This window comes from Harmonia axyridis, chromosome 3 (genome assembly GCF_914767665.1).
Source record: "Harmonia axyridis chromosome 3, icHarAxyr1.1, whole genome shotgun sequence".
NCBI classification, from domain to species: domain Eukaryota; kingdom Metazoa; phylum Arthropoda; class Insecta; order Coleoptera; family Coccinellidae; genus Harmonia; species Harmonia axyridis.
Window position 1 is genome coordinate 17,241,157 of NC_059503.1, and position 21,490 is coordinate 17,262,646.

At 32.3% G+C, this 21,490-nt stretch overlaps 2 protein-coding genes across 3 annotated transcripts; both read right to left on the reverse strand.

The window, feature by feature from the left end:
- Positions 1–1,588: 1,588 nt before the first annotated feature.
- Positions 1,589–3,370, reverse strand: LOC123677098. The gene has a single exon (XM_045613580.1). It carries the CDS (start codon positions 3,199–3,201, stop codon positions 1,966–1,968), a length of 1,236 nt encoding a protein of 411 aa, XP_045469536.1. The 5' UTR covers positions 3,202–3,370; the 3' UTR covers positions 1,589–1,965.
- A 3,907-nt stretch (positions 3,371–7,277) lies between these two features.
- On the reverse strand, positions 7,278–21,490 carry LOC123677099 (branched-chain-amino-acid aminotransferase, cytosolic). Of its 2 annotated transcripts, none has more exons than XM_045613582.1 (7): positions 21,032–21,490; positions 16,047–16,181; positions 13,871–14,080; positions 12,603–12,833; positions 10,118–10,421; positions 8,080–8,234; positions 7,278–7,818 (listed from the first exon to the last, which is right to left on the reverse strand). In XM_045613582.1, the coding sequence occupies exons 1-7, from the start codon at positions 21,053–21,055 to the stop codon at positions 7,630–7,632; spliced, it is 1,248 nt and encodes a 415-aa protein (XP_045469538.1). In that variant the 5' UTR covers positions 21,056–21,490; the 3' UTR covers positions 7,278–7,629. The 2 variants fall into 2 exon arrangements, with proteins under 2 accessions (XP_045469538.1, XP_045469537.1); XM_045613581.1 differs by lacking the exon at positions 21,032–21,490 and adding an exon at positions 20,382–20,423.

A 21,490-nucleotide genomic window follows, 5' to 3' on the forward strand; every position in this document is an offset into this window, starting at 1 on the left:
ATCTTTCATAACTGCAAAACTATTTATCACTCAATCATTTTGCGTTTTTTATATTTTTCTTCTAATGTAGGGCTTCCATTTTTTTTCAAATTTGTAATTTTTATGTGTAAGTACTAATTTCGGTGGAGTAACAAATTTTTGAATTAGTTTTTAGTTTCTATTCGTAGAAAGAGTACGAATTATTGAATGTTGAATATTTTTACCATTGTGAGCAATTCTAATGATTTAGTATTGATAATAATTGATCAATATCTACGGATTCAGTATTATTGATGATATGTAAATGTAAATGATATATAAATGAAATCACTCGCAATCTTCAAACTACTACTATGTAATCGAATGAAATATTGCATAATATGGTACTTATATCTTATCTTATAGAAAGTTTTATATCTTTTCTTATTTTTTTTATTATTTATTTGCTATTTATATCATTCTTGATTTCTCCCAAATAATACGAGAGGAGTTTCATTTCTTACTTCTCATTTGAACGATGGTTAAATCGTCCCAAAAATATTTGTGCTTCTATATGTACTGAATGCAATCAAGCGATAAATGTTAAGCATATCCTTCTCCAATGAGAACAAACAGGTAGTATGAACTTGGAGTCCTAGTAGAGATCCTATAAGACCGAACTCTGGAGCCAATAAACAAATTTCTACCAATCTGATCAATCAAATTTGATTTTATTATGTATCTCTTCTTTTATGTAAAAATGAAAATGATGTGTAATAATTGTAATTTCAATGTTATTGTTTCGTAGTGCTAATGATCTATGTAATCGAAGCACAATAAATTATATAAAAATATGCTTTGGCAGACTCGCAATTCAAAATTTTTCTTTAACTCTGTTTAAGGTTTTCCCGAAATATGATCAACTGTAATAAGTTTAATTTAAATATCAGGTACCATCTGGCATTGACCTTCCTGAAATCTCTGCCCATGTCTTTTGAAGGTTCAAATTCAAGGAATCAATGCTATAGGACATTTAATTATGAAATTATTGAAAAATTAATACTAGAATTCCTAACCCTCATGATACCCAGCCATAAAAATTCAATTTTTCGATGAAGAATGAATGAAACTGGATTGAATCTACATAATAAGTTTATTTGATTTTTGTTAAGAACCCCTGAAATCAAAGAATATATAATATAATCATTTTATTTTTGGACTAATATAAATTCTAATATGATTTGAAACAATAACTTGTTCAGAAGATATGTCACGAATGTTAGTGAAATGACCACATTGAAACGGCTGTCAAGTTTTCTACTCTATTACACAATCAATTACAACCGGCCAAAGTTTAACGTATCCAATTCAAGGTTCAAGAAATGTTTAATATAGAACGTCCTACTCTTAATGAAAGTTTCCTGCCAACAGAATTTACAGGAGTATAATAATTATGAAGTAATTGTATCAATCCAATGTACCAAGATTCATTGAAACCATTCAAGAATAATACTTGGAATATAAAGACTAAACACTAAACAATAAAAGAAATGTTGATATAACTATTGGTGAATCTTTTATGCTTAATTATCTCCTAGTGGCAACTGCAAGGTAAATTAAACTACATGAATTGTTTTTTTTTCTCTTTGAGAAATTTTTATTTCAGACATTATCAATAATCTTCAGCTCAAACATTCGAAATTTCAATTCAGTGGAATGTTCATATGGAACTTAACATATAAATTCCTGAGTATATTGCTTCGAATCTTTTCCTATTCTTTATATTAAGTTCTGAATATTGTTCTGAATATTGTTGTTGAATTTGAATATTCAAATAGTTCTTACTTGTATCGTTAATATATTAGACATTTAATCAATTTGATTGAAAATTTTCTCTTAACTTCTACCCATTCTTACAATAAGAATGAAATAGCAGCAAAAATAACGAAGAGAAACTCAATATTTTCAAGAAACAAATATGCTTAAATGATGGTATGTACCTATTACTCATATCCAGTTTCTTGAAGCAAAAGCCAATACTGTATTCTTCATTTTTTGTCTATGGTCTTCACCTATCAGATCTTCTCGTGTCCAATCAGTTAATTCAAAATGATCAAGAGTATTTGTCACTTTTCCTCTCTGAGAACAAATTATCTTCAGCATCATCAAAACATGGTAAACCTCATCTGGTGCAACTGCATTCAGCTCCTTGTTGAAGTTATCCCAAGAATAAGGGTCCATATCGATTCCAAAATATTTTAGAGTGTCGATGAAGGAAGCATAATACAATTTGATGAAATGGTCCAAATTTTTCTCAAGAACATCATTTTGGACGCTCGTAAAAAGAAAGAAGATCAAATCTCTGATCGGTGAACTGTAATTAGTGAGTTGGAAGTCTAATATTTTGCTTTTGGTTATTTTACCATCGTCGTCTTTCAGAACCATTATATTTGACGTCCAAACGTCACAATGGGCTATGGTTCCATAATGTTTGCTGGGTTCTGGTCTTATAATATATGGGTTAACAGCACAATAGTCAACCACCTTCTGCATTCTGTCCAAATAAGGTGTGAGCTCTTCACACTGTCTAGCTGCTTTCATTATTGAATTGTGAAAGACGTCAATAACTTCAGTACCAAGTTGTTCAGGTCCTCGATGGCGAACCAAACCTGGCATGACTTTCTCCTCGAAAACATCAGGTCTAAGTTGCTTCAAAGCGATAGGAACTGCATGAAATCGAGCTAGATCCTGTAACACCACATCAGCACCTTGCGAATCAAAACCAACTAGTCTGTCCATCGTTTCGTACCCTTGATCCTTCAAGTTCTCGAATAAAAGCACCGCGTTTCGATCTACCACATCATTATTGCCATGAAGATTGAACCGCGATCCAAAACATTCAGGGAAACACGTTAACAACTTCTCTTCCAGAAAATTAAACTCCTTCTGAAACTCAATCAGTGTCGGTATGGTAACAGTATATGCGAAATTTTCCTTCTTGAAGGTGACTAGCACATCAAAGGCTTTCTGAAGTAATTCACTCACTGGAATTTGTTTTGCGACCAAGTTCAAATTTCGCAGCACACCATTAATTTTAACGAGCATGTCCACTTTGAGTATTATACTACCGTAATGTTCTCCAGGAGAGGTAAGGAGTTTCACGTTTTTTTCCTGTATTTCCACATTGCTTTTGAAATATTTCGACAGGAGTTCGGACACCTTGACTAGCTCGAATTTTTCCATGTTTCGTGACACACAAGTGTTTATTTCCGATCAGCTAAAATTATCTGGCATCGATTATCCCAACGAAAACACTGGCAAAACTATTCACTTCATAACGCTTGGCTAGCGCGAGTTGTACAAATGGGTACCATGTGATTTCACTAGTGGGGTATTCAAATTGCACTCCAAGCTTATCTTCCAATTCTTATTGAATTGGATAATTATCAATTCGAAGTGGATAATAAAAGAATACTAAAAAGTGGAACATACAGGGTGATTCACCGGGATGGCCTATTAGACGTTTATGGAAAACTAATCATAGTTTTGTGCTGGAAATTTGCATACTGGGGTTTCAGACAATGATCTTTCTGCCTAAAATATTTTCAAATCTCTTCAATTATCTACCGGAAACAGACTGCTACTTCCTTATTTCAAAAGGTACACCCAATGTATTATTGCATCATCAAATAGCTTTTTTGGTGAAAAACTCAGCAATATGACATACCTTTAGTAAAAACTCAACACATGAATTAATGAGATTCTTATGAGAAAAATGGTGACGACGAGGATAATTTTTATAATATTTCTGCAGAAAATGTTTTTTTCGTAAAAAACTTTTTTATTTTCGATTCAGTAAATACGTACTATTATAAGCCTGTTTGCGGTTTGGACCAAAAATGTACAGGGTGTTTATCAGGTTATCATGAACTTGAACAACTCAAATTCATCAAAACTTAAGATTTTCAAATTAGAACCTATATTATTTATTAATTCTGTCAATTACTCGTATAAAAAGAGGGAAGGGTTACTTAAACATACCCTAGACCTGAAATGAATACTTCAAAAGTTATGGAGGAAGAACTTTAAATGAGGAAAAACCGCAATCTAACTGTGTGGAATAGTCTGTGATTTTTGGAAACACAGAAAGAAACTAAAACTCGATGTTTCATTAACTAAATTTGAGATTAATTTTTAATTAATTGTTCGTTGGTATTGTTGAAAAATCCATAAACCAATGAAATTTTCAATTACGAAACACATTGGTTAGGTTATGGTAGGTCAGGTTATTTTTGAACGTCAATAAAGCAACATTATTATTATTATTATTGATTACAATTCATGAAATGTTAAATTCAGTCATGGAAATATCGAATTTTAGTTTATTTCTGTGTTTTCCGGAAATCGCAAACTACTTCGAAAATAAAATAGGTTTTTTCGAAAATAGTAATTTACGTAACAAGTCCGGAAAATAGGGTTTTTTTGGACGAATAGACAAAATTCCAGGACGAGCGTTAGCGAGTCCTGGAAGTCTGTGAGTCCAAAAAAACCATTTTCGGGCGTGTTGCGTACAATATTTTTTCGGCAACCATGTAAAATAACACTATCGCTGCTGCTTTCCATATTTTATTGCGATTGCGATAAAAAAACATGCAAATTTTTGACAACTAATTTCATATGAACTGTCAGCCGTTATCTCGGTTGCTATGAATTCTATGATTCTTTTCCGGCCTAGTCCGGGAAGTACGTACTTTCCGGACTAGGCTACTTTCTCAGAGAAAAAGCGTCCGGGAAGTGAGCACTTCCCGGACGGTTGCCGAAAAAAAATTTTCTACAGAAATATTCGAAAGAATATGAGTCCTCGTCGTCACCATTTTTTTCATTAGAATTCCATTAAATCAAGAACTGTTGAGTTTTTCTCCAAGATATGGCATATTGCTGAAATTGTAATCGAAAAGGCTATTTATTCATGTAATAATATACTGGGTGTGCCATTTGAAATGAGGAAATACAAGTCCATTTCCGGTATACAACCAGAAGTTGTAGAGATCTGAAAATATTTTAGGTAGAAAGAACATTTTCTCAAAACCCCAGTTTGTAAATTTTCAGCAGAAAATTAGGTATAATTAATTTTCCATAAACGTCTAATAGGCCATCTTGGTGAATCACCCAGTATAGAGTGTTCGGGAATGTATATTTTAATATAACCTTCAAAAAGTCTCAAATTTCATTTTAAACGGATGTGCATCAATAAATTGACTCCTCAGTTTGGTAACAAAATTTTGCTCCGCATGTCATTATTTGCTTTCAAACTTTTATCAGTTATTACGATGTACATATTATCTGTATGTCTGATATTGATAAGTTCAAATCTATATTTTCTTTCAAAAGATAACGACAGAGAACTATGTAGGTCAGCAATGAGTGTCTATTCAAAAATTGGCACAATTTTAATCGATCAATCAACTCCTTGATTCATTTAGAATTCAGTTGTGAAACTAAAAATAAATTAAATGCAAAAATTATTTGTTCGTAACACAATAAAATAGGGCTAGAAATATAGAGACGAAAATGTTACTAGAATGATTGGAAACAAGGACAATAGGTCGAAGATTATTCGATAGAATGCCCAAAAATTATTATTGAATCACAAATAGTTCAAGTACATTTTATGTCTATGATTGTATTTAAATGAAGCGATTCCGTTCTTACGAAATGAGAAGAAATTAAAAATGGGACCTCACATTCAATATTTTTCATATCCCGACTTCCCTGAGCCCTCATAGAAACTCAGCTTGTACGAGTGCCTAAAGTTCAATCAGAAAATTTGACAATTTTTCCGTATCCCATAATACCTATATGTGGCACACAAGATCGGAATCTGGATGGGTTGCTGATTTATCATTCATATGTATGTACAACTATCTAGCGAATGACTCTTGAAATTTTCAGAATCGCTTTCGGGTATAAATGGTCAAAATATTATCTTTACCATTATCTGAATTCGTAAAATCATATAAAGAATTGCACATTGATATCTCGAATGCATTTCAAGGTCAGTGCAATTAGATGGAATACCAAAATCAATACGAAATTTTCCGTATATGTGTTAATATTCTGAATATTATCTTAGTGACGTTGACATCCGTTATAACTTTGTTCAATTCAAAGTTTGTACCTATATCGATCAGCTAATGGTATAAGTCCTTTCAAGAGTGACAGAGAGTGTATCAAATTCGTATCAACGGTTAATTTTCTCCCCAAGACCATTCCATAGTGGTGTCCCGCAAGGATCAGTCTTGCGGCTACTCTAATTTCTTCTTCTAGTTTCTGATCTCCAATCTTCACTAAAATCAAACTGCTCACAATAGTCTGATGACATAAAATTGTGTTAAAACCTTTGTTTCGCCACGGCATTGTACAGAAAGAGCACAAAACGTTATCGCAATGGTATTCCAATATTCAGTATTGCATGTCGGTAAAAATAACTCTAGAATGGATTACGCAATCGAGAACCAAATACGCCTGATTTTCACTACCACTTGAAGTGATCATATCGGATCGTTGGGACTACATTGTGTCTGAGGCAAGGAGAAACACCTTGTGTGTAGAAGAGCCTTTCATAGATATAACCGGTAATATTTCAATATTTCACCACTTAGGTAAATCCGCCAAATACTAGAGTTTTCTGGACCTGTTTGGAGCCCATACCAGGTGCCTGAAAGATATGCTCTTGATAAGGTATAGATATAGGTGATCTACATAACTTATGGCCAACCAGCCAAATTAAGCTGACGATCTGAAGCAACTCTTACTTCAATGCTTCGCTGAGCGACGCTTGAGAAGTGAACTCATTATAACCTATCCAACAAATGCACTATCATTTGAATACTTTAAATTAATTCTTTTTCAACCAGAGCCACCTATAAAGTCACATATTCAAAGTATACAAAGTACAGAATTTTAGAACAACTTTTTAACCTAGATACGACTCTTGTTCTAACCAGCGGTGAATGCGTTAGTGTTTGTTTGTTTTCTTTCTTTTATAGGAGCATAGTTTGATTTGATAGTTATTCTTATGAATACCTATATCTTGTTTTCAATTATTTTTAAGTTTGACTTCTAAGGTAGTTACAATCTTCGTTTTGCTTTTGATTTCTTATGATTTACCAAACGATTTACTTATTGCACACTTATTCTTTTTGGGCTTTCAGAGAATATTATCGCAGCTCTTTTTTGTGATAGTATCAATAATAATTTTGTATTGGCTTCAGACAGAATGATCATCTTATATCTTCGAGAATTAAAGAAGCTACAACTCAAAAATTAAAGAATATATTTCATTAATCGAATTCAAACATTCAAAAACCAAAGTTGGTAATAACCGAACTCCAGTTTCGAAAAGTTATAAAGAATCTTACAATTCTCCTGAGTCAAATATGAAGTTCTACTCCATAACAACATATAAAAAGTTATAAAAACCTATAATCTCGTGTGAGAACGAACAATCTAAATTACTTAAGAACTATCTTAGTACTGATGATTCATCTCGAACTTCTCTTCGAAATTCTGATAACTAACTGGATAAATATAACAAATAACATAAATTAAAAATAATTTACAAATCTAAAATAACACAGTCAAAAGCAAGATATCATTCAGTAAATTCCTTTACTCGATCGGAATAGCCCATGGGTGTATTTTGTGACCATAATGGATGGCATATAATTCGTCTCTGAATTTTCGGAATACTGGGTAGGTGTGTTCCATTGTTGGTATTCGAATTAGTTCTCCTTTGTAGTCGATTGAGGATATTGGACTTATTATGCAAGCCGTACCACTTCCAAACATCTCTAGCAGCTGTAAAAAAGTATTGAATTATTAAATGAACGCTGCTAATAATCAAAACAAGATGTGATTTTTCAAAATATGCTCATTGCAAATCATCAAAAATGGGCATTAACATGAAGTCAGGAGCTTTTGAGCCGTTGGAGATGACACAACCTAATACATATAGTATTATGTAAGTTCACACCTTTTTTTAAAAGGCTGTGAAATGATTTCACTCCAACGACTTGAAATGTTAATATAACTTCATGAAGATATTATTCTTTTACGTACTCTATTTTGCTTGTTCAATTTTATTAGTTCTCCCATTGTCAGAACTTTTTCCTCTAGACGGAAATCTTTGTACCGTAGAGCCAAATCCATAATTGAACGTCTAGTAACACCAGGTAAGATCAAACCATTCAGAGGTGGTGTAGCTAGAACTTTATCTGAAATTAAAAAAAACTGAATTGAAATATTTCTGTCCTAGGTTCAAAACGTTACAACATGAACAAATTTGTTCATATACAATTTTAATAGGCGATATTTTTCTTATATTATTGTTTAATCAATAATTTGATGTGAAAACATCAGATAATATCCAAAGAACAACAAAAGTAATATTTCCTTTTCCAAGAATTTCTTTCATACCAACTATAAGAACGGATATATTACGAATCAATTTTGTTATCTTCCATAAATATTTCACTTTGGATTGCATATCACAATTTTGTAGCATGACTCTGGAAATATGATTATCTTCTTACGGCATTCATCGAACCATATTTCTTGATTAATGATAAAACAGCAAATAGGAACTGATATTGACACAATTTAGTCAAAATTTACGTAAGAAAAATATTTTCATCTTTGCGAATCTTAACATTTCCCTATTACCAAAAATTCAGTTCAAACTAGATACTGCGGCAAAGAATCCACGTGTACGCACGATATACATAATACTATCAATTTATTTATAATTATATTTTGGTAATTCTGGCTATTCTATTTTGATTACAATTAGTCTCTTCATAAGTACATATTTGATTATCAATAGTAAAATGTTGACCAACGAAGTTTTTTTGAGATAAATATTCCGTAGAAGATTGAAAACTGTTGATAAGATCATTGATTCATAATATACCTAACATTTAATATATGGGTCAGTAGCGTAAGACACAAAAAACAGGAAATTATTACTACAAAAAACTTACTATGAGTTTAGTCTCGTCAACTCAGAATTTAATATACCAAATCTTTTATTGAATAAATCAACAAACGAACATAAAAAAATACAAAAAATATATAAAATTAATCAAACTGAACAAAACGTACTATCCTCATAAAACTCCCTATGCTGCACTTATTAGGTCTAATGAAAAAAAAAAATTATTTTTCCAAAAGGGGGCTTCAGTTATCTATATCTCGCGTTGAATAAGTCTGATCGGATTTCACTAGATGGCGTTAGAAAGATGAGATTTCGTACTACAAAAACTTTTGAGACAGTTTCGTGATTAGTTGACTCAGTTGAGTTTGAGCATCGTCAAAAATGGACACTAGCAAAGAAAAAATAAACTATATTTTACAGTTTTTCTTCGATAAAGGTGGTTTGTGACTGGTGATGAAAATTGGATCACTCACGACAACGTCAAGAGAAAACGGTCGTGGTCGAAACGCAGTGAACATACCAAAGTGACTTTCTACCCGATCTATATCTTAACCTTCAATACAAACGTAGTCATTTAAGCAACAAAATCTCTTGTAGAAATTATTTCCGGTTTGAAGTTCAATCATACTGGCCTAAAAGTTTTATTTGAAAACTGTCCATAGGCGAGACAAAACATAATATTAAGGCGCCCTCTCACGTACTACCAAACTATCGTTTCGCAGATCTTTACTATTTTCTACTCTAATTTCACTGCAGCTCGGTCGTTATATTGAAATCTCAATTCTTAAGGTCTTCATCATCAGGTCAAATCGACAGTTCTGGAACGACAGATCGCTGGTACGGAAGAACCTTTATTGAAAGTTTCTAGTACAAACCTAATAGGAATAGATTCTTCGTCATATTTTATTAAGAGGCTTTCCTATTAGCTTTGTTCTAGAAATTTTCAGTAAAGGTTCTCCCGTACCAGCGATCTGTCGTTCCAAAACTGTCGATTTGACCTGATGATGAAGACCTTAAGATTTGAGATTTCAATATAACGACCGAGCTGCAGTGAAAGTAGAGTAGACAATAGTAAAGATCTGCGAAACAAGGAATAACACCGAAAATTATTCAATAGATCATATTGTTCATAACAAAATAAAATATGCGAAATATTGTTTATACCTCCATTTCTGTCGACGTAAAAAACAAAAATGTTCATTGTCCCCACTTCTGTGAGATATTCATCAGCACCATATAACCAAAGCACCTGCTGTCTTCCTTTTGCCATTGCTTTCTTCTGAACCCTGATGGTGGGACCATAATTCGATCCCATTTTCTTATCTCCACAACCTCCAGGCCATGCTCTTGTGAACCTTGGATCCGCAAGAAGAGATATCCCTTCTTCTTTGGCGTCGAAGTATGATCCAACGGGACAAAGAATTGTATAGAGGAGAGCTGATTCTGAATGTGCTACTCCAAGGGTTCCCTGGAAAAAAAAATTAGGAATCATGTAAGGATACAATTTGAACCAATTTAAATAACTTATTTCTACGAGATTGCGCAAAGTAGTACTTTTCTACTTTCATTTCCAGCAAAACCTATATAAAATACAGGGTGGCCATTTGAAAACGAAACAGACGAGATTACAGACGAAATAAAGTTTTTCGATAGAAATGCTCGGACAGGTCGATTTCTGTTTCGAGGGTTAGGTTACGGACGCATAGCGCTTCAACCCTTGCTGCTATAACCCCCACCCCCAATTTTTGAATAGGGAAGATGGGGTGAGTGATACCTCAATTTAAAGGTATTTTTATACTGATTTCAGCACAGTAATTGTTTTTTCATTTTATGCATTAGTTCTCGAAAAATTCATGCGTTAGTTAGTTAGGAAGGAAGCCACAGTCATGGTTGTTTTGAAGCTCAAAATGTCGATTTTTCACAAAACACTACAAGTGCCATGAAAACACTACTTCATTTTCAAATACTTAGTAAAGAATATTTCGAGAACTAATGCATAAAATGAAAAAACAATTACTGTGCTGAAATCAGTATAAAAATACCTTTCAAATGAGGTATCACTCACCCCATCTTCCCTATTCAAAATTTGGGGGTGAGGGTTGTAGTAGCAAGGGTTGAAGCGCTATGCGTCCGTAACCTACATCTTAAGTTGTCCCCCTCGAAACAGAAATCGACCTGTCCGAGCATTTCTATCGAAAAACTTCATTTCGTCTGTAATCTCGTCTGTTTCGTTTTCAAATGGCCACCCTGTATATCTATGTATATCAATTTGTATAAAAACACTACCAGGAGTTAAACCAAACCCCATCAAGCAGTATCAAATGCCTTCTATGCAAATTCAGACCTCATACCATTAGCCACCAATTAGGTAAATGACATACAACAAAAAAGACAATAACCGTTTTTCATTTTTTTTTGATACAGAGTTTGAAAGAAAATTGTGATCAAAATGCATTGTATGCAAGCAATGACTCATCGACATGCGCTGCACTTCACTATATTTGCGTGAGGAAAATTAGCAGTATGTCCACTTGGTAATTGAAAAATAACTAGATATTATATATTATCATTAATGTGCCGAATAGTTAAAATAATATGTGAAACTCAATTTCCTAACATGACTAGAAATAGATCGCACAAATACTTGACGTATAATGAATATTGGGAATGGAATCTTTTGACCCTTCAATGAAATCATGATATAAATTTGAAATAAGGTTCGATTTTCCAATAATTCTGACATGTACTTCTTTGCCTTGAACTCCATTGTATGCTCTCATCCGGTGATATCAGTGGAAAATTTGTTAACCGATTTTCGAATAAATATTGGGTAATAATATCTGAAATAATTGTTCAATTCACTTTCATAACATAAATAAAAAATGTTATAGGCATTGGGTTATCAGAAACTCTCAAAATTCGTAAAAACCTGGTTACTATGAAGGTAATATAATAACCTACAATTCTGAGGAAAACAACATTGTTGTCGAAATGGTGAAGAACGCAAACAACAATTCCTTGGATATGATTATTGGTCCTTTTTCTATAGATTTCAATTTTTCAAATGAATTCATCCTTTGGTAGAGATATTAATCAATTATTTCTAATCCTCAATTCAAAAATATATAATTTCGAAAACAAGTTGAAGCATATAATATTTCGCAAAATGAGATAAACACAAAAATATGAAAGATGAAAAGATTACTATGGTGCAATTGTTATAATGAAAGAATCTATTATTTATCTCATATTTATTTTGTTATTCTTCTTAACATCTCGCTTAGCAACGAAGTTATAACATTCCCAAACGAAGATACCAATGACCATTTTATTGAAGTGTATTTCACTTGTTCCGTAATTAAAAACTATTAAACTTACAATATTTCCTTCGATTCGACATTATCATTAATTCAAGTTTACGTCAGTTATCATATCATAAATCGAATGATATTCTTAAGGTCATTTCATATTATTCTTGTATCAGCATGAAAATACGATTTCAAATTATGGTTTTTTAAAATAAACAGGGGTACCACTTCTTCAATTGCATGTACGATGTGGTTCTTTCAGTTGATAAGTAATATAATAAATATATTCCTTGGGTTCTGTATCAAACTATGTACAATTATTTTTGCAATAAAATACTTACATCTATTCCAATGAACGTAGGTCTTATATATAAACTAGCCCCTTCTTGGTGAGGTACCCATTCCTGATCAACTTGTACCAACCTCCTAACACATTTAATGAGCTCTTCTCCATAGAAGGTAGGTAAACCTGAACTCAAGGCCGAAGAATTCATTCTGTCCATGTTAAGGTCTGGTCTGAATAATCTTATTTTTCCATCTACTCCTCTGTAAGCTTTCATTCCCTCGAATAACTAGAAAGTATAAAATATATGTTTTTTTTTCTGCTCATATTCTTAACCTTCGTTATTGTTAGTGGAAACTATTTATATTATTATTAAATTATAATGACAGTCGATTTATATGCACCACAAATTATATGTTTATATATATGCCTACCAGAAATCCAGATCATTGAATATTCTAAAAAGCACGATTCGGAAATTAATTTTGAAGGCTAAACATACTTAAACACTTCTCCAACGATTGTCGTTGTTCTTAAATTTGTTGAAGTCACCTCCACCACCTCTCCAAGAATATGATTTCACTCTCCACTCTCCAACCAGAGGGTTAAAGTGCAAACCAACCTGGATAGGATAGTTCAATGGTACTATTCTATCCAGGTCGGCATGCAGCTGGTTAGAGGTGAGGGAAGGCATACGGTCAAATTTTAGTTAGCAGAAAACACAATACAATATAAAAAGAGCTGATCCAAGAGCCGATTCTTGTAGTGCCACAATTGTAACCTTCTCATCTTGAGACAGAAATCCAAGAGAACAAGTCCCCTCCAATTGTCATATGCTCAAGCTTATGAGTGATACGAAGGAGGGGAACTCTGTCGAAAGCCTAAGCCAAAGTCTAAATATATCAACTCAATCGGAATACGAACATCTACCAGCTTGATCCAGTCATTCACCACCATGGGAAGATTGATGTGAGTTGAGCAATCCGAAATAAAAACAATATGTTGTACAAAGCAACCTCAAAAATACAATCTGCAATGTGCAATCTGAACAGGGTTCTACTCATTTGCTCTAAGACTTCTCCATCAAAAAACTCGAAACTAAAGATTCACAGAACAATATAGGCTGACTTTTTCCAAAATGTGTTTTGAAACTTTTATGATTTAGTTCATTCTTGGATTCACTATAGATTCCAAACTACATCATCAGCTCATCGATCTGTCATTAATGTCTAAGAGAACATTTTGTTCGAGGAAAACAATGATATTTGAATTTTATTTTTCCAAACATTAATTTATTGATAAATGTTCATCTATTCAAAAACTCACCTCCACGGCATAATGAAGAACTTTGGCAGCTGGATGGAGTGATATATTCTCGAAAGGTATTATAACTGGTTTTTGCCATCCTCCTAATCGTTCATGATAAAATATTTTGAGCATGTGGTCTGTAAATATTTGTCCAAATTTCAATTCACTTACATCTGGTTTGAGCCTCAGTTGATCTGGTTCTGCTAATTTGGTTGTGAGTTCACTGTACTGCAACGAAAATATAATATTCAATCTCACATATAGATTTTGAAACTAGACCACTTGTCTATGGCTGGCCGATATAAAGTGAATAATTTTCTTCAATGTGGTACATTCTATGATCAGTTCAAATATTGTGCTCCAAAAACATACAGATATATAGGGGATGTTGCACATCAATCAGTCCAACCAGATATTTCCGAAAGTATCAGTTATTTTTGAAAAAGGATAGCATTATTTGGATGGAAATATTTTCTGATCATCTGCTACCTCAAAAATTTTAAATGGCAATTATTAAGGGTCTAGTGACACATAATTTTGGAGATTTGGCTATTCTATTTATAAATATGATTTTCTGTTTGGTTTTCATTTGGATATTAAGGCACATTGGAAATGTTGGTAAAAAGCATTACATGATGATTTTTATTTTCCTTATTATTCTTAGAGTTTTTATGATTCTAATAATGGGAACAGCTTATCATTCCACAAAAATTAGCAAAATCTCATTTTAGTCGGTTTGGTTATTCTTCTTTTATGGTTCTGGTTAAGCGATCAACATAAGGTTGTCCACGAGGCTTCGAAATATCATTTAACATCCAAATAAAATCTGTCATCCCCATCAAGTTCGCAGTTTTTGAATTGACAAAATTTTGAACTGCTACATTCACGAAACCCCTAGTTGAATTTTGCCCATTATTAAGCTCAACCGTGGTATTTGAGATCCAAACCTACCCCGATAATTAAAAATTTTTCGGTACATTCGAGAGTTATCGTGTATACAGCCGGGTGGACAGAATCGAATTCAAGGACAGATTTGTCTTCAGTGAGTCGAACACAAAGTGACACAAAATTTATCGATTTGTCGAAATGAAGCGCCCAAAATAACGCCAATTGAAAGATTTCGTCTACCTCTGCCATTTAACATTTTCGAGGGAGTTGTCAGCTCACTTGAGAGAATGATCATACACCTTTGAATATACAATTAGTTTTCACCATAGGCCACCCTGGACGGATACTTACTGACAAAATATTCTTTGAATTCATAAATAAAACTTTGTTGAATTAAAACAAAAAAGAGTATTTTTCGAGACAGCTGTCTAGTCCATGCATTTCAATTGTCTAGACCTAATTTTTTCCATGATAGATATTCTTGAATGAATCTTCTAGGTATTCCTGAGTATATGTAATTCTAAATCGTCATTCAATTGCCATTATAGTCAATAGTGTTGAATAAGATTAAAGCGATTCAATGTAAATAGTTTCATGATACCCACTGAAGTCAATAACATCACCTTATTCCATAAGCGAAACAAGAAACATGTTTTCGTTGAAAATTTCAAGAGAAAATTATAGTTATATAGAGTTGAAGCTAATAATTAAAAAAAGACGATACTGACAATGATTACAAGTCCGTTAAAAATACTAACTTGTTATAGGTAGATGTAAAAAATTGATTATCAATATCTTTACTCCATCCTGAACGAGACATTGTGTTATTTCTCATTTTACTTTCAATAATTAATAATTCAATTGCTGTTTGTTTTCTAAATATACAAAAAATGTAGCCGAAAATTTCCGAAATTGTGTCTTGTACGGATAACTCCATGATACCGTAACAACTCGTGATTCCTATCGATATAATAAGTAGGCAATGACTTGCTAATTGAATAGATAATATTATTTTGAAAATAATGAAGTAAATTCTTCCCTGCAAATTAGTTCAAAAGTGCATAACTTATCAATGGAACTTAAAAATACCTAAATATTTACATGATTGAATAAATTATCGCAAAACAATAATTATAACTTCAATTGCAAAATTTTCATATTTAATAAACTTAATAAACCGTTTTCATTTCTAGCAGCAATTGAAATATTCAATATTATAAAGTGCATCATAACTATATTCAGTAACTTTCATTCGACCTATTTTATGTCAAAATATCTATAAACTATATAATTTTCTCTCTCTCACCCTGAATGTCTCCTGGGAATCTGGCTCGTCATTTCTGTATTCATCCAATCCATAAACTTCCTGAACCTTCAAATGGCATGTCCGTACCATTTGTTTCAATTTATGCTGATGTCTTAACACCCATCTGCAGAAACACTGCGAACAATATTCATCAATCAAAACAAAAAATCGACAAAATACTGAGATACAATCTACAACCCAGAAATCTCTGAAGATGCCTACTGCAGTTGCAGGCGAAATACCAAATGTGAATCATTCGGTAGAAAGCCCAGAAAGTTTCACACCTCTTGGAACATTGTGTAAATTTATTCTTCTTCACAAGTTTGTGCAGTGAAGTGATAATTATCGAAGTTTTATAAATTATAATAGAGGAAAAGGCAATAGTACCAGTGTCGTAACCAAGATGGTGCATGCACCGGGGTTCTCAAGCTAAGAAGGCCTTCAGACTCTGACCATTTGTTTCTGATGTAAACAAACCGGTTGATTTATAATTTTCAATAAAAACCTTTGGAATCGGTTAGGGAAAAAAGTTTTCAAACTCTAACCCTGAAATTTTTAGTTCACTTCTAGGAATGTATAGAATCCAAAAATCAAATGAAAAAATCCGTCCATCTGCCTTCCAGAATTTCGTGGAATCTATCAATGCTGTTTACATGAGATTTCCTCAAAAAGACAGATGTTATATGGCATTAATTATCTTAGCAGGCGAAAATGATCCATGAATTTTGGAGGCAAAAAACAACAAGGAATCAAATTTTGAGAAACAAATTTCTCCGAAAATTGTCTGTACAAAATAAGGATTTTCAAAATACATATTTTCAGTATTCACTAAATATATCTTTGTTTATCGCAAAGTCCTAATCGGAATAGAAGTTTAAGTTTTGCTATTTCAATGAAATTAGGTAGGAAATCGTTTATACCGCATTCATCCCTTCTAGCTCAAAAACAAGATCCATGAATTTTTCAAGGAAAAATATTATAAAAAAAAATTCAAAAATTCATTTTCCAGAAAATTAACTACACAATCATGGAATATGGATATTATACACTAGGGGAATAAATTGAAGGATCAAAATAAAATTCGAAATTTTGAGCGGTTTTTCAAATGGCTGTATTTTCGATAACAACGGTCGTATCTCAATTTGAAAAAAGCTTTTTGAAGCTCGAAGTTTATAGGTTAGAGATCTCATGATGAAAAAATTTTTCAAGCAATGTTACTGTGCTCAATCCTAATGAATACTAAATGTCTAAAATTTCTGCGAAATTTTTTCAGTTTTTATTTTTGACCTACAGACTTGGAAATTTTTTTTCAACTTAACCATTATATGGATGAGATAACTTGTTCATTCAGCTTCAATATCCTTCTTTCAAAATTTCGATATGAGCATTTCTCTTTGAAATATCAAACTTTGAATTGAAAAGAACTTTTTTGTCTTTAACCATCAATGTCACCAATCAATGTTTACACAGAAAAAAAAAAGATGTTTTGAAATCTTGAATGAATTCTCTACAAGAAGTAGCTATGGTATTCTCGGAAAAAAAATGTCTTCGTTCTGTACATTTATTTGAAAAGTTGATGAAAAAAGAGCTTTTGAAGAATTTTTGGATAATCTAGTTCAGCCATTTGAAAAACCGCTAAAAATTTCATTTCGATCCTTCAATTTATTTCACTAGTATTTATTGATTCAATTTCAATGCTTGCAAAATGTTTTCACGAAATGGTTTTTTTTTTCGCGAAATGATTTCAAACAAAAATCTAATAACCTAAAAATCAAAAAACCTTTCTCCAAAACTTGGCGACACATTATCTTAAACAATTTATGACACGCCATTAACAGCAGCCACCCTATTATCAAGTTTCTATTGACTCAACAATATATCCAACATTCACGAATGAAAAGAAAAAAGGCACACCGACACAAATATGATAAGGACGATGCCTATCGTGTATCATTGCTATGTTTGGTCAGGAGAAAGAAACTTGTTAGGGATAAAGTCACGATTGACGAAAAGAACTGTCAACATGACCTTGAATTTCCATCTGATTGTAACCACTAAACAATTTGTAAATTTAGTCGAAAAGATTCTAGATATTATTTTGTGATTTTAGTCCGAACGTCTCTTTGTACACTTTAAGATTGATTATAATTCGTTCAAATTCCTTTTTTTTGGTGATACGTTTTGTTTTTTTTCATCAATGATTTTTTCTGCTAGATTTTAATCAAGCAGGTTATAATCTCGTGATTTGTCAATATTTTCCTAGAGGAGGAGGGACAAAAAAATTTGCGGTGTTGTGAACGAACTTGAGCGAACATTAGAAGTTAGGAATATTACAATAGTTTCAGCTTTCGTCGGAAGGAAGTCCTTCTGAAAATTCTCACAAAATTTGAGTTTCGACTCTTGTTGAATGTTGAATGTTGAATACAATCATCAGGCCATGTCGGGGGTGTATAGGACAGAAAATAAGCCACATGCGCTCATTTCCTTTTCGAATATGGTATTGTTATAGATCATATATATTTTTGAGGATTGTAAGTGAACTAATCAATAAATTGAGAATTGAAATTGAATAACTGAATACATTACTTTTTATCGTATTGTTTCGGCGTAGTATACGAATGACCCGAGTTTAACTCTCTGATGTATATTCATCATCAAATATATTTTGATTGATATTTCCTAAAGCCACAGTCGCACAGTGAACTTTTATTTTTCCGAAATTTTTACTCAATCCTCAGACTAAGGTGCTTATCTCCTCCGAAATTCTTTATAATTTATAATGATATAATACTATAAGCTCACTTAATTTTTACTAATTCAGAATATTAAACTGTTTTATATGTTACATACAAACATTCGATTTCTCGAATATCTAAAAAAAGAAACATTGTAAATTATGCATTGTTTACCTGAGAAATATATCATTGATAATTCAACGAATATAAGTATTAACTAATATTGAACTAATTATCATGATTCACTGAAATGTACCTAGTGCTAAACACGTGTTTCACTGTTAGTCATACTCGTGAAGTTGTAGGTTCGAATCCTTTCGAACCGAAAAAATATCAGAAAAGGATTTTTTTTTTGAGTGAAAATAAACAAACAACCACCACTTTCTATCTGGTGTAGATACATGTTATTGATTTTAGAAAAATTTGGGTTATTGCCGATCCACAGCGATATATCTTTCTGTTATTTTGGAATTTGGAGCCAAAAATGGACAAAGAGATGAGAATTTAGATTTTCTTGAAGATCGATTTTCAATTCAAGATCAGATTCTTTGAGCACACCTCATATAAACCTAGTTCTGTTGTCTCCAAGGGCGCAATTTGCATATGAATGAACGAGCGCGCTCGTTTAATTCGATCATATCTGTTGTCATCTAAATATAAAGTTTTATTTTTCTTGAATTTCGTATTGTTTCGATGTTGCTATCACTTGTCACGGAAATATGGGAATATTTTCTCAATATTCTTCTTGAATATCCTCAATTCTTGATGATTTGATCTGCTTAATATATTTCAGGAAGCTTTATTTTTTATCTACATTTCTTTGGTTCTGTTTACGCGATCAATATTAAATTTTGCATGACACAATCGAATTTGAGGATGGAAACGTCATCAGCGAGTCGAATCTTATCGTTTGAGACCATTCCAAGCTCAATATTCGAAAATTGCAGTCATCGTGACGAAAGGATAAAGTAATATGTTCAAGGAACGAGCGCTCAAAGATCAAGAAAGTACACCTGCGCCAAATATCATTTGTATCATAATGCAAATACAATATTTCACAATGAGAATTCCCTGAATTAGTTTCGCATTTATTTATTCTTCAAATTCTGTTTTTCGAGATATATGGCCTTTTCTGAATGAAAACTTAATTTGAATTATTGTTTTTCTATCCTTAAAAACACATTAGCTTCTTCATCTAGAGAAATTGTGTACATGGACACATTTTAATAATTCACGTATTCAAATGTGTAATAATGTAATATTCAAGCAATGAAGGCACTATGATTAAATAAGTTACTAATCAATGAAAGCTTGGGTCATATTCAAGAAGATTTCTTTTGCAAATTTGAATAAAAAAATTCAATAAACAAAGTAAGTATCATAAACTGCATAGTTTCTGTGTTCCTATAAATATTCAATAGAAAAAATCACAGGAATACCGTTGCACAAAACAAAGCCTTGCTTGCCAAAAGTGACGAAAATGGAAACAAGAATTATTTGTGTGAATTACTTTGTATCATCTGTACTCAAATTAAGTATTCCACGAATCTCCATTAGTTTAGCATGTTCGCAAAGAACTCAAAAATTGTCTATAACCTACCATTTGGAATTTCTCAATCCTTGTCATTTCAATTTTCAAAAATCCAAAGTCTTTGTTTTTACATTAACTCACATACGCGCACAATTACTGAAAACCGATTCAAAAAGTTCAATTTTCATCATGAAATTTTTCCAGGAAATGAGTAAACCTTTGTCATTGTTAAACAAGTGAGTACTTTCGTTTGAAATCGCTTCTCATATTTTATCAATGTTATCATATTTTCTGATTTATTTTTACTCCCGGACTTTCCCAGAACGTTGATTGTTAGGATTAATATATATTTGTTCAATATAAATGTACCTAATTTTTTTACAAATTAACTCAACTGTATCACAGTAGAATCGGAAAAAAGTTGAAAGTATGAAAACGTTCATTCAGAGATTAGTTCATAATTCCTGAATGAATGATGTTTCTAATTTACTCTAACAGTCATGCGAAATTCCTTTCTGTATTACATCCCGATAAAATATTCACATGAAATAAAATCATTCCTCCTTGACGCAGAAACTGTCAAAAAAATGACAAAAATATCATTCGCCTACGTCGATATTCAATTGTATCAACTTCACTATTATAGTTTTATTTATTAATGTATATTTAATTGAGAAATAAGATGTGCCCATTTCTGATGTTATATTATTCTTACATACCCTTCTTGATGAAAGTCCAGCCATTTAAAAGTCTTTGTTCAAAACACCTCACTGGAAAGTCGATATGTCCTATAAGTTCCTTAATAAATTAAAGCACTGGCACTCAACACCTTATGATCAATGCGTTCCGTCTAGCTAATAATTTTTCACAAAGTTTTATGGGTTCACTCGAAGTTGTGTATAGTTCAATTAATTCATGTATAATAGGCTATCTAGTTTATGGCATGTTAATTTATGAAACAGAAATATTTTGAAAGAGAATAAAATGAAAACAAATCCAACTGACGCAACTCCGTTTGAATCCAAACTAAGATGCCCAATTAATTTTTTTGTGATACGATATCAGTTTGCTTAACCGCCCTAGAACACATTATTCGATGTCTCAACACTGATGCCGATAAGAAGATCATGACCTTTTGACAAGAGCTACGTTGCTACTTTCTGCACAGATATATGCTA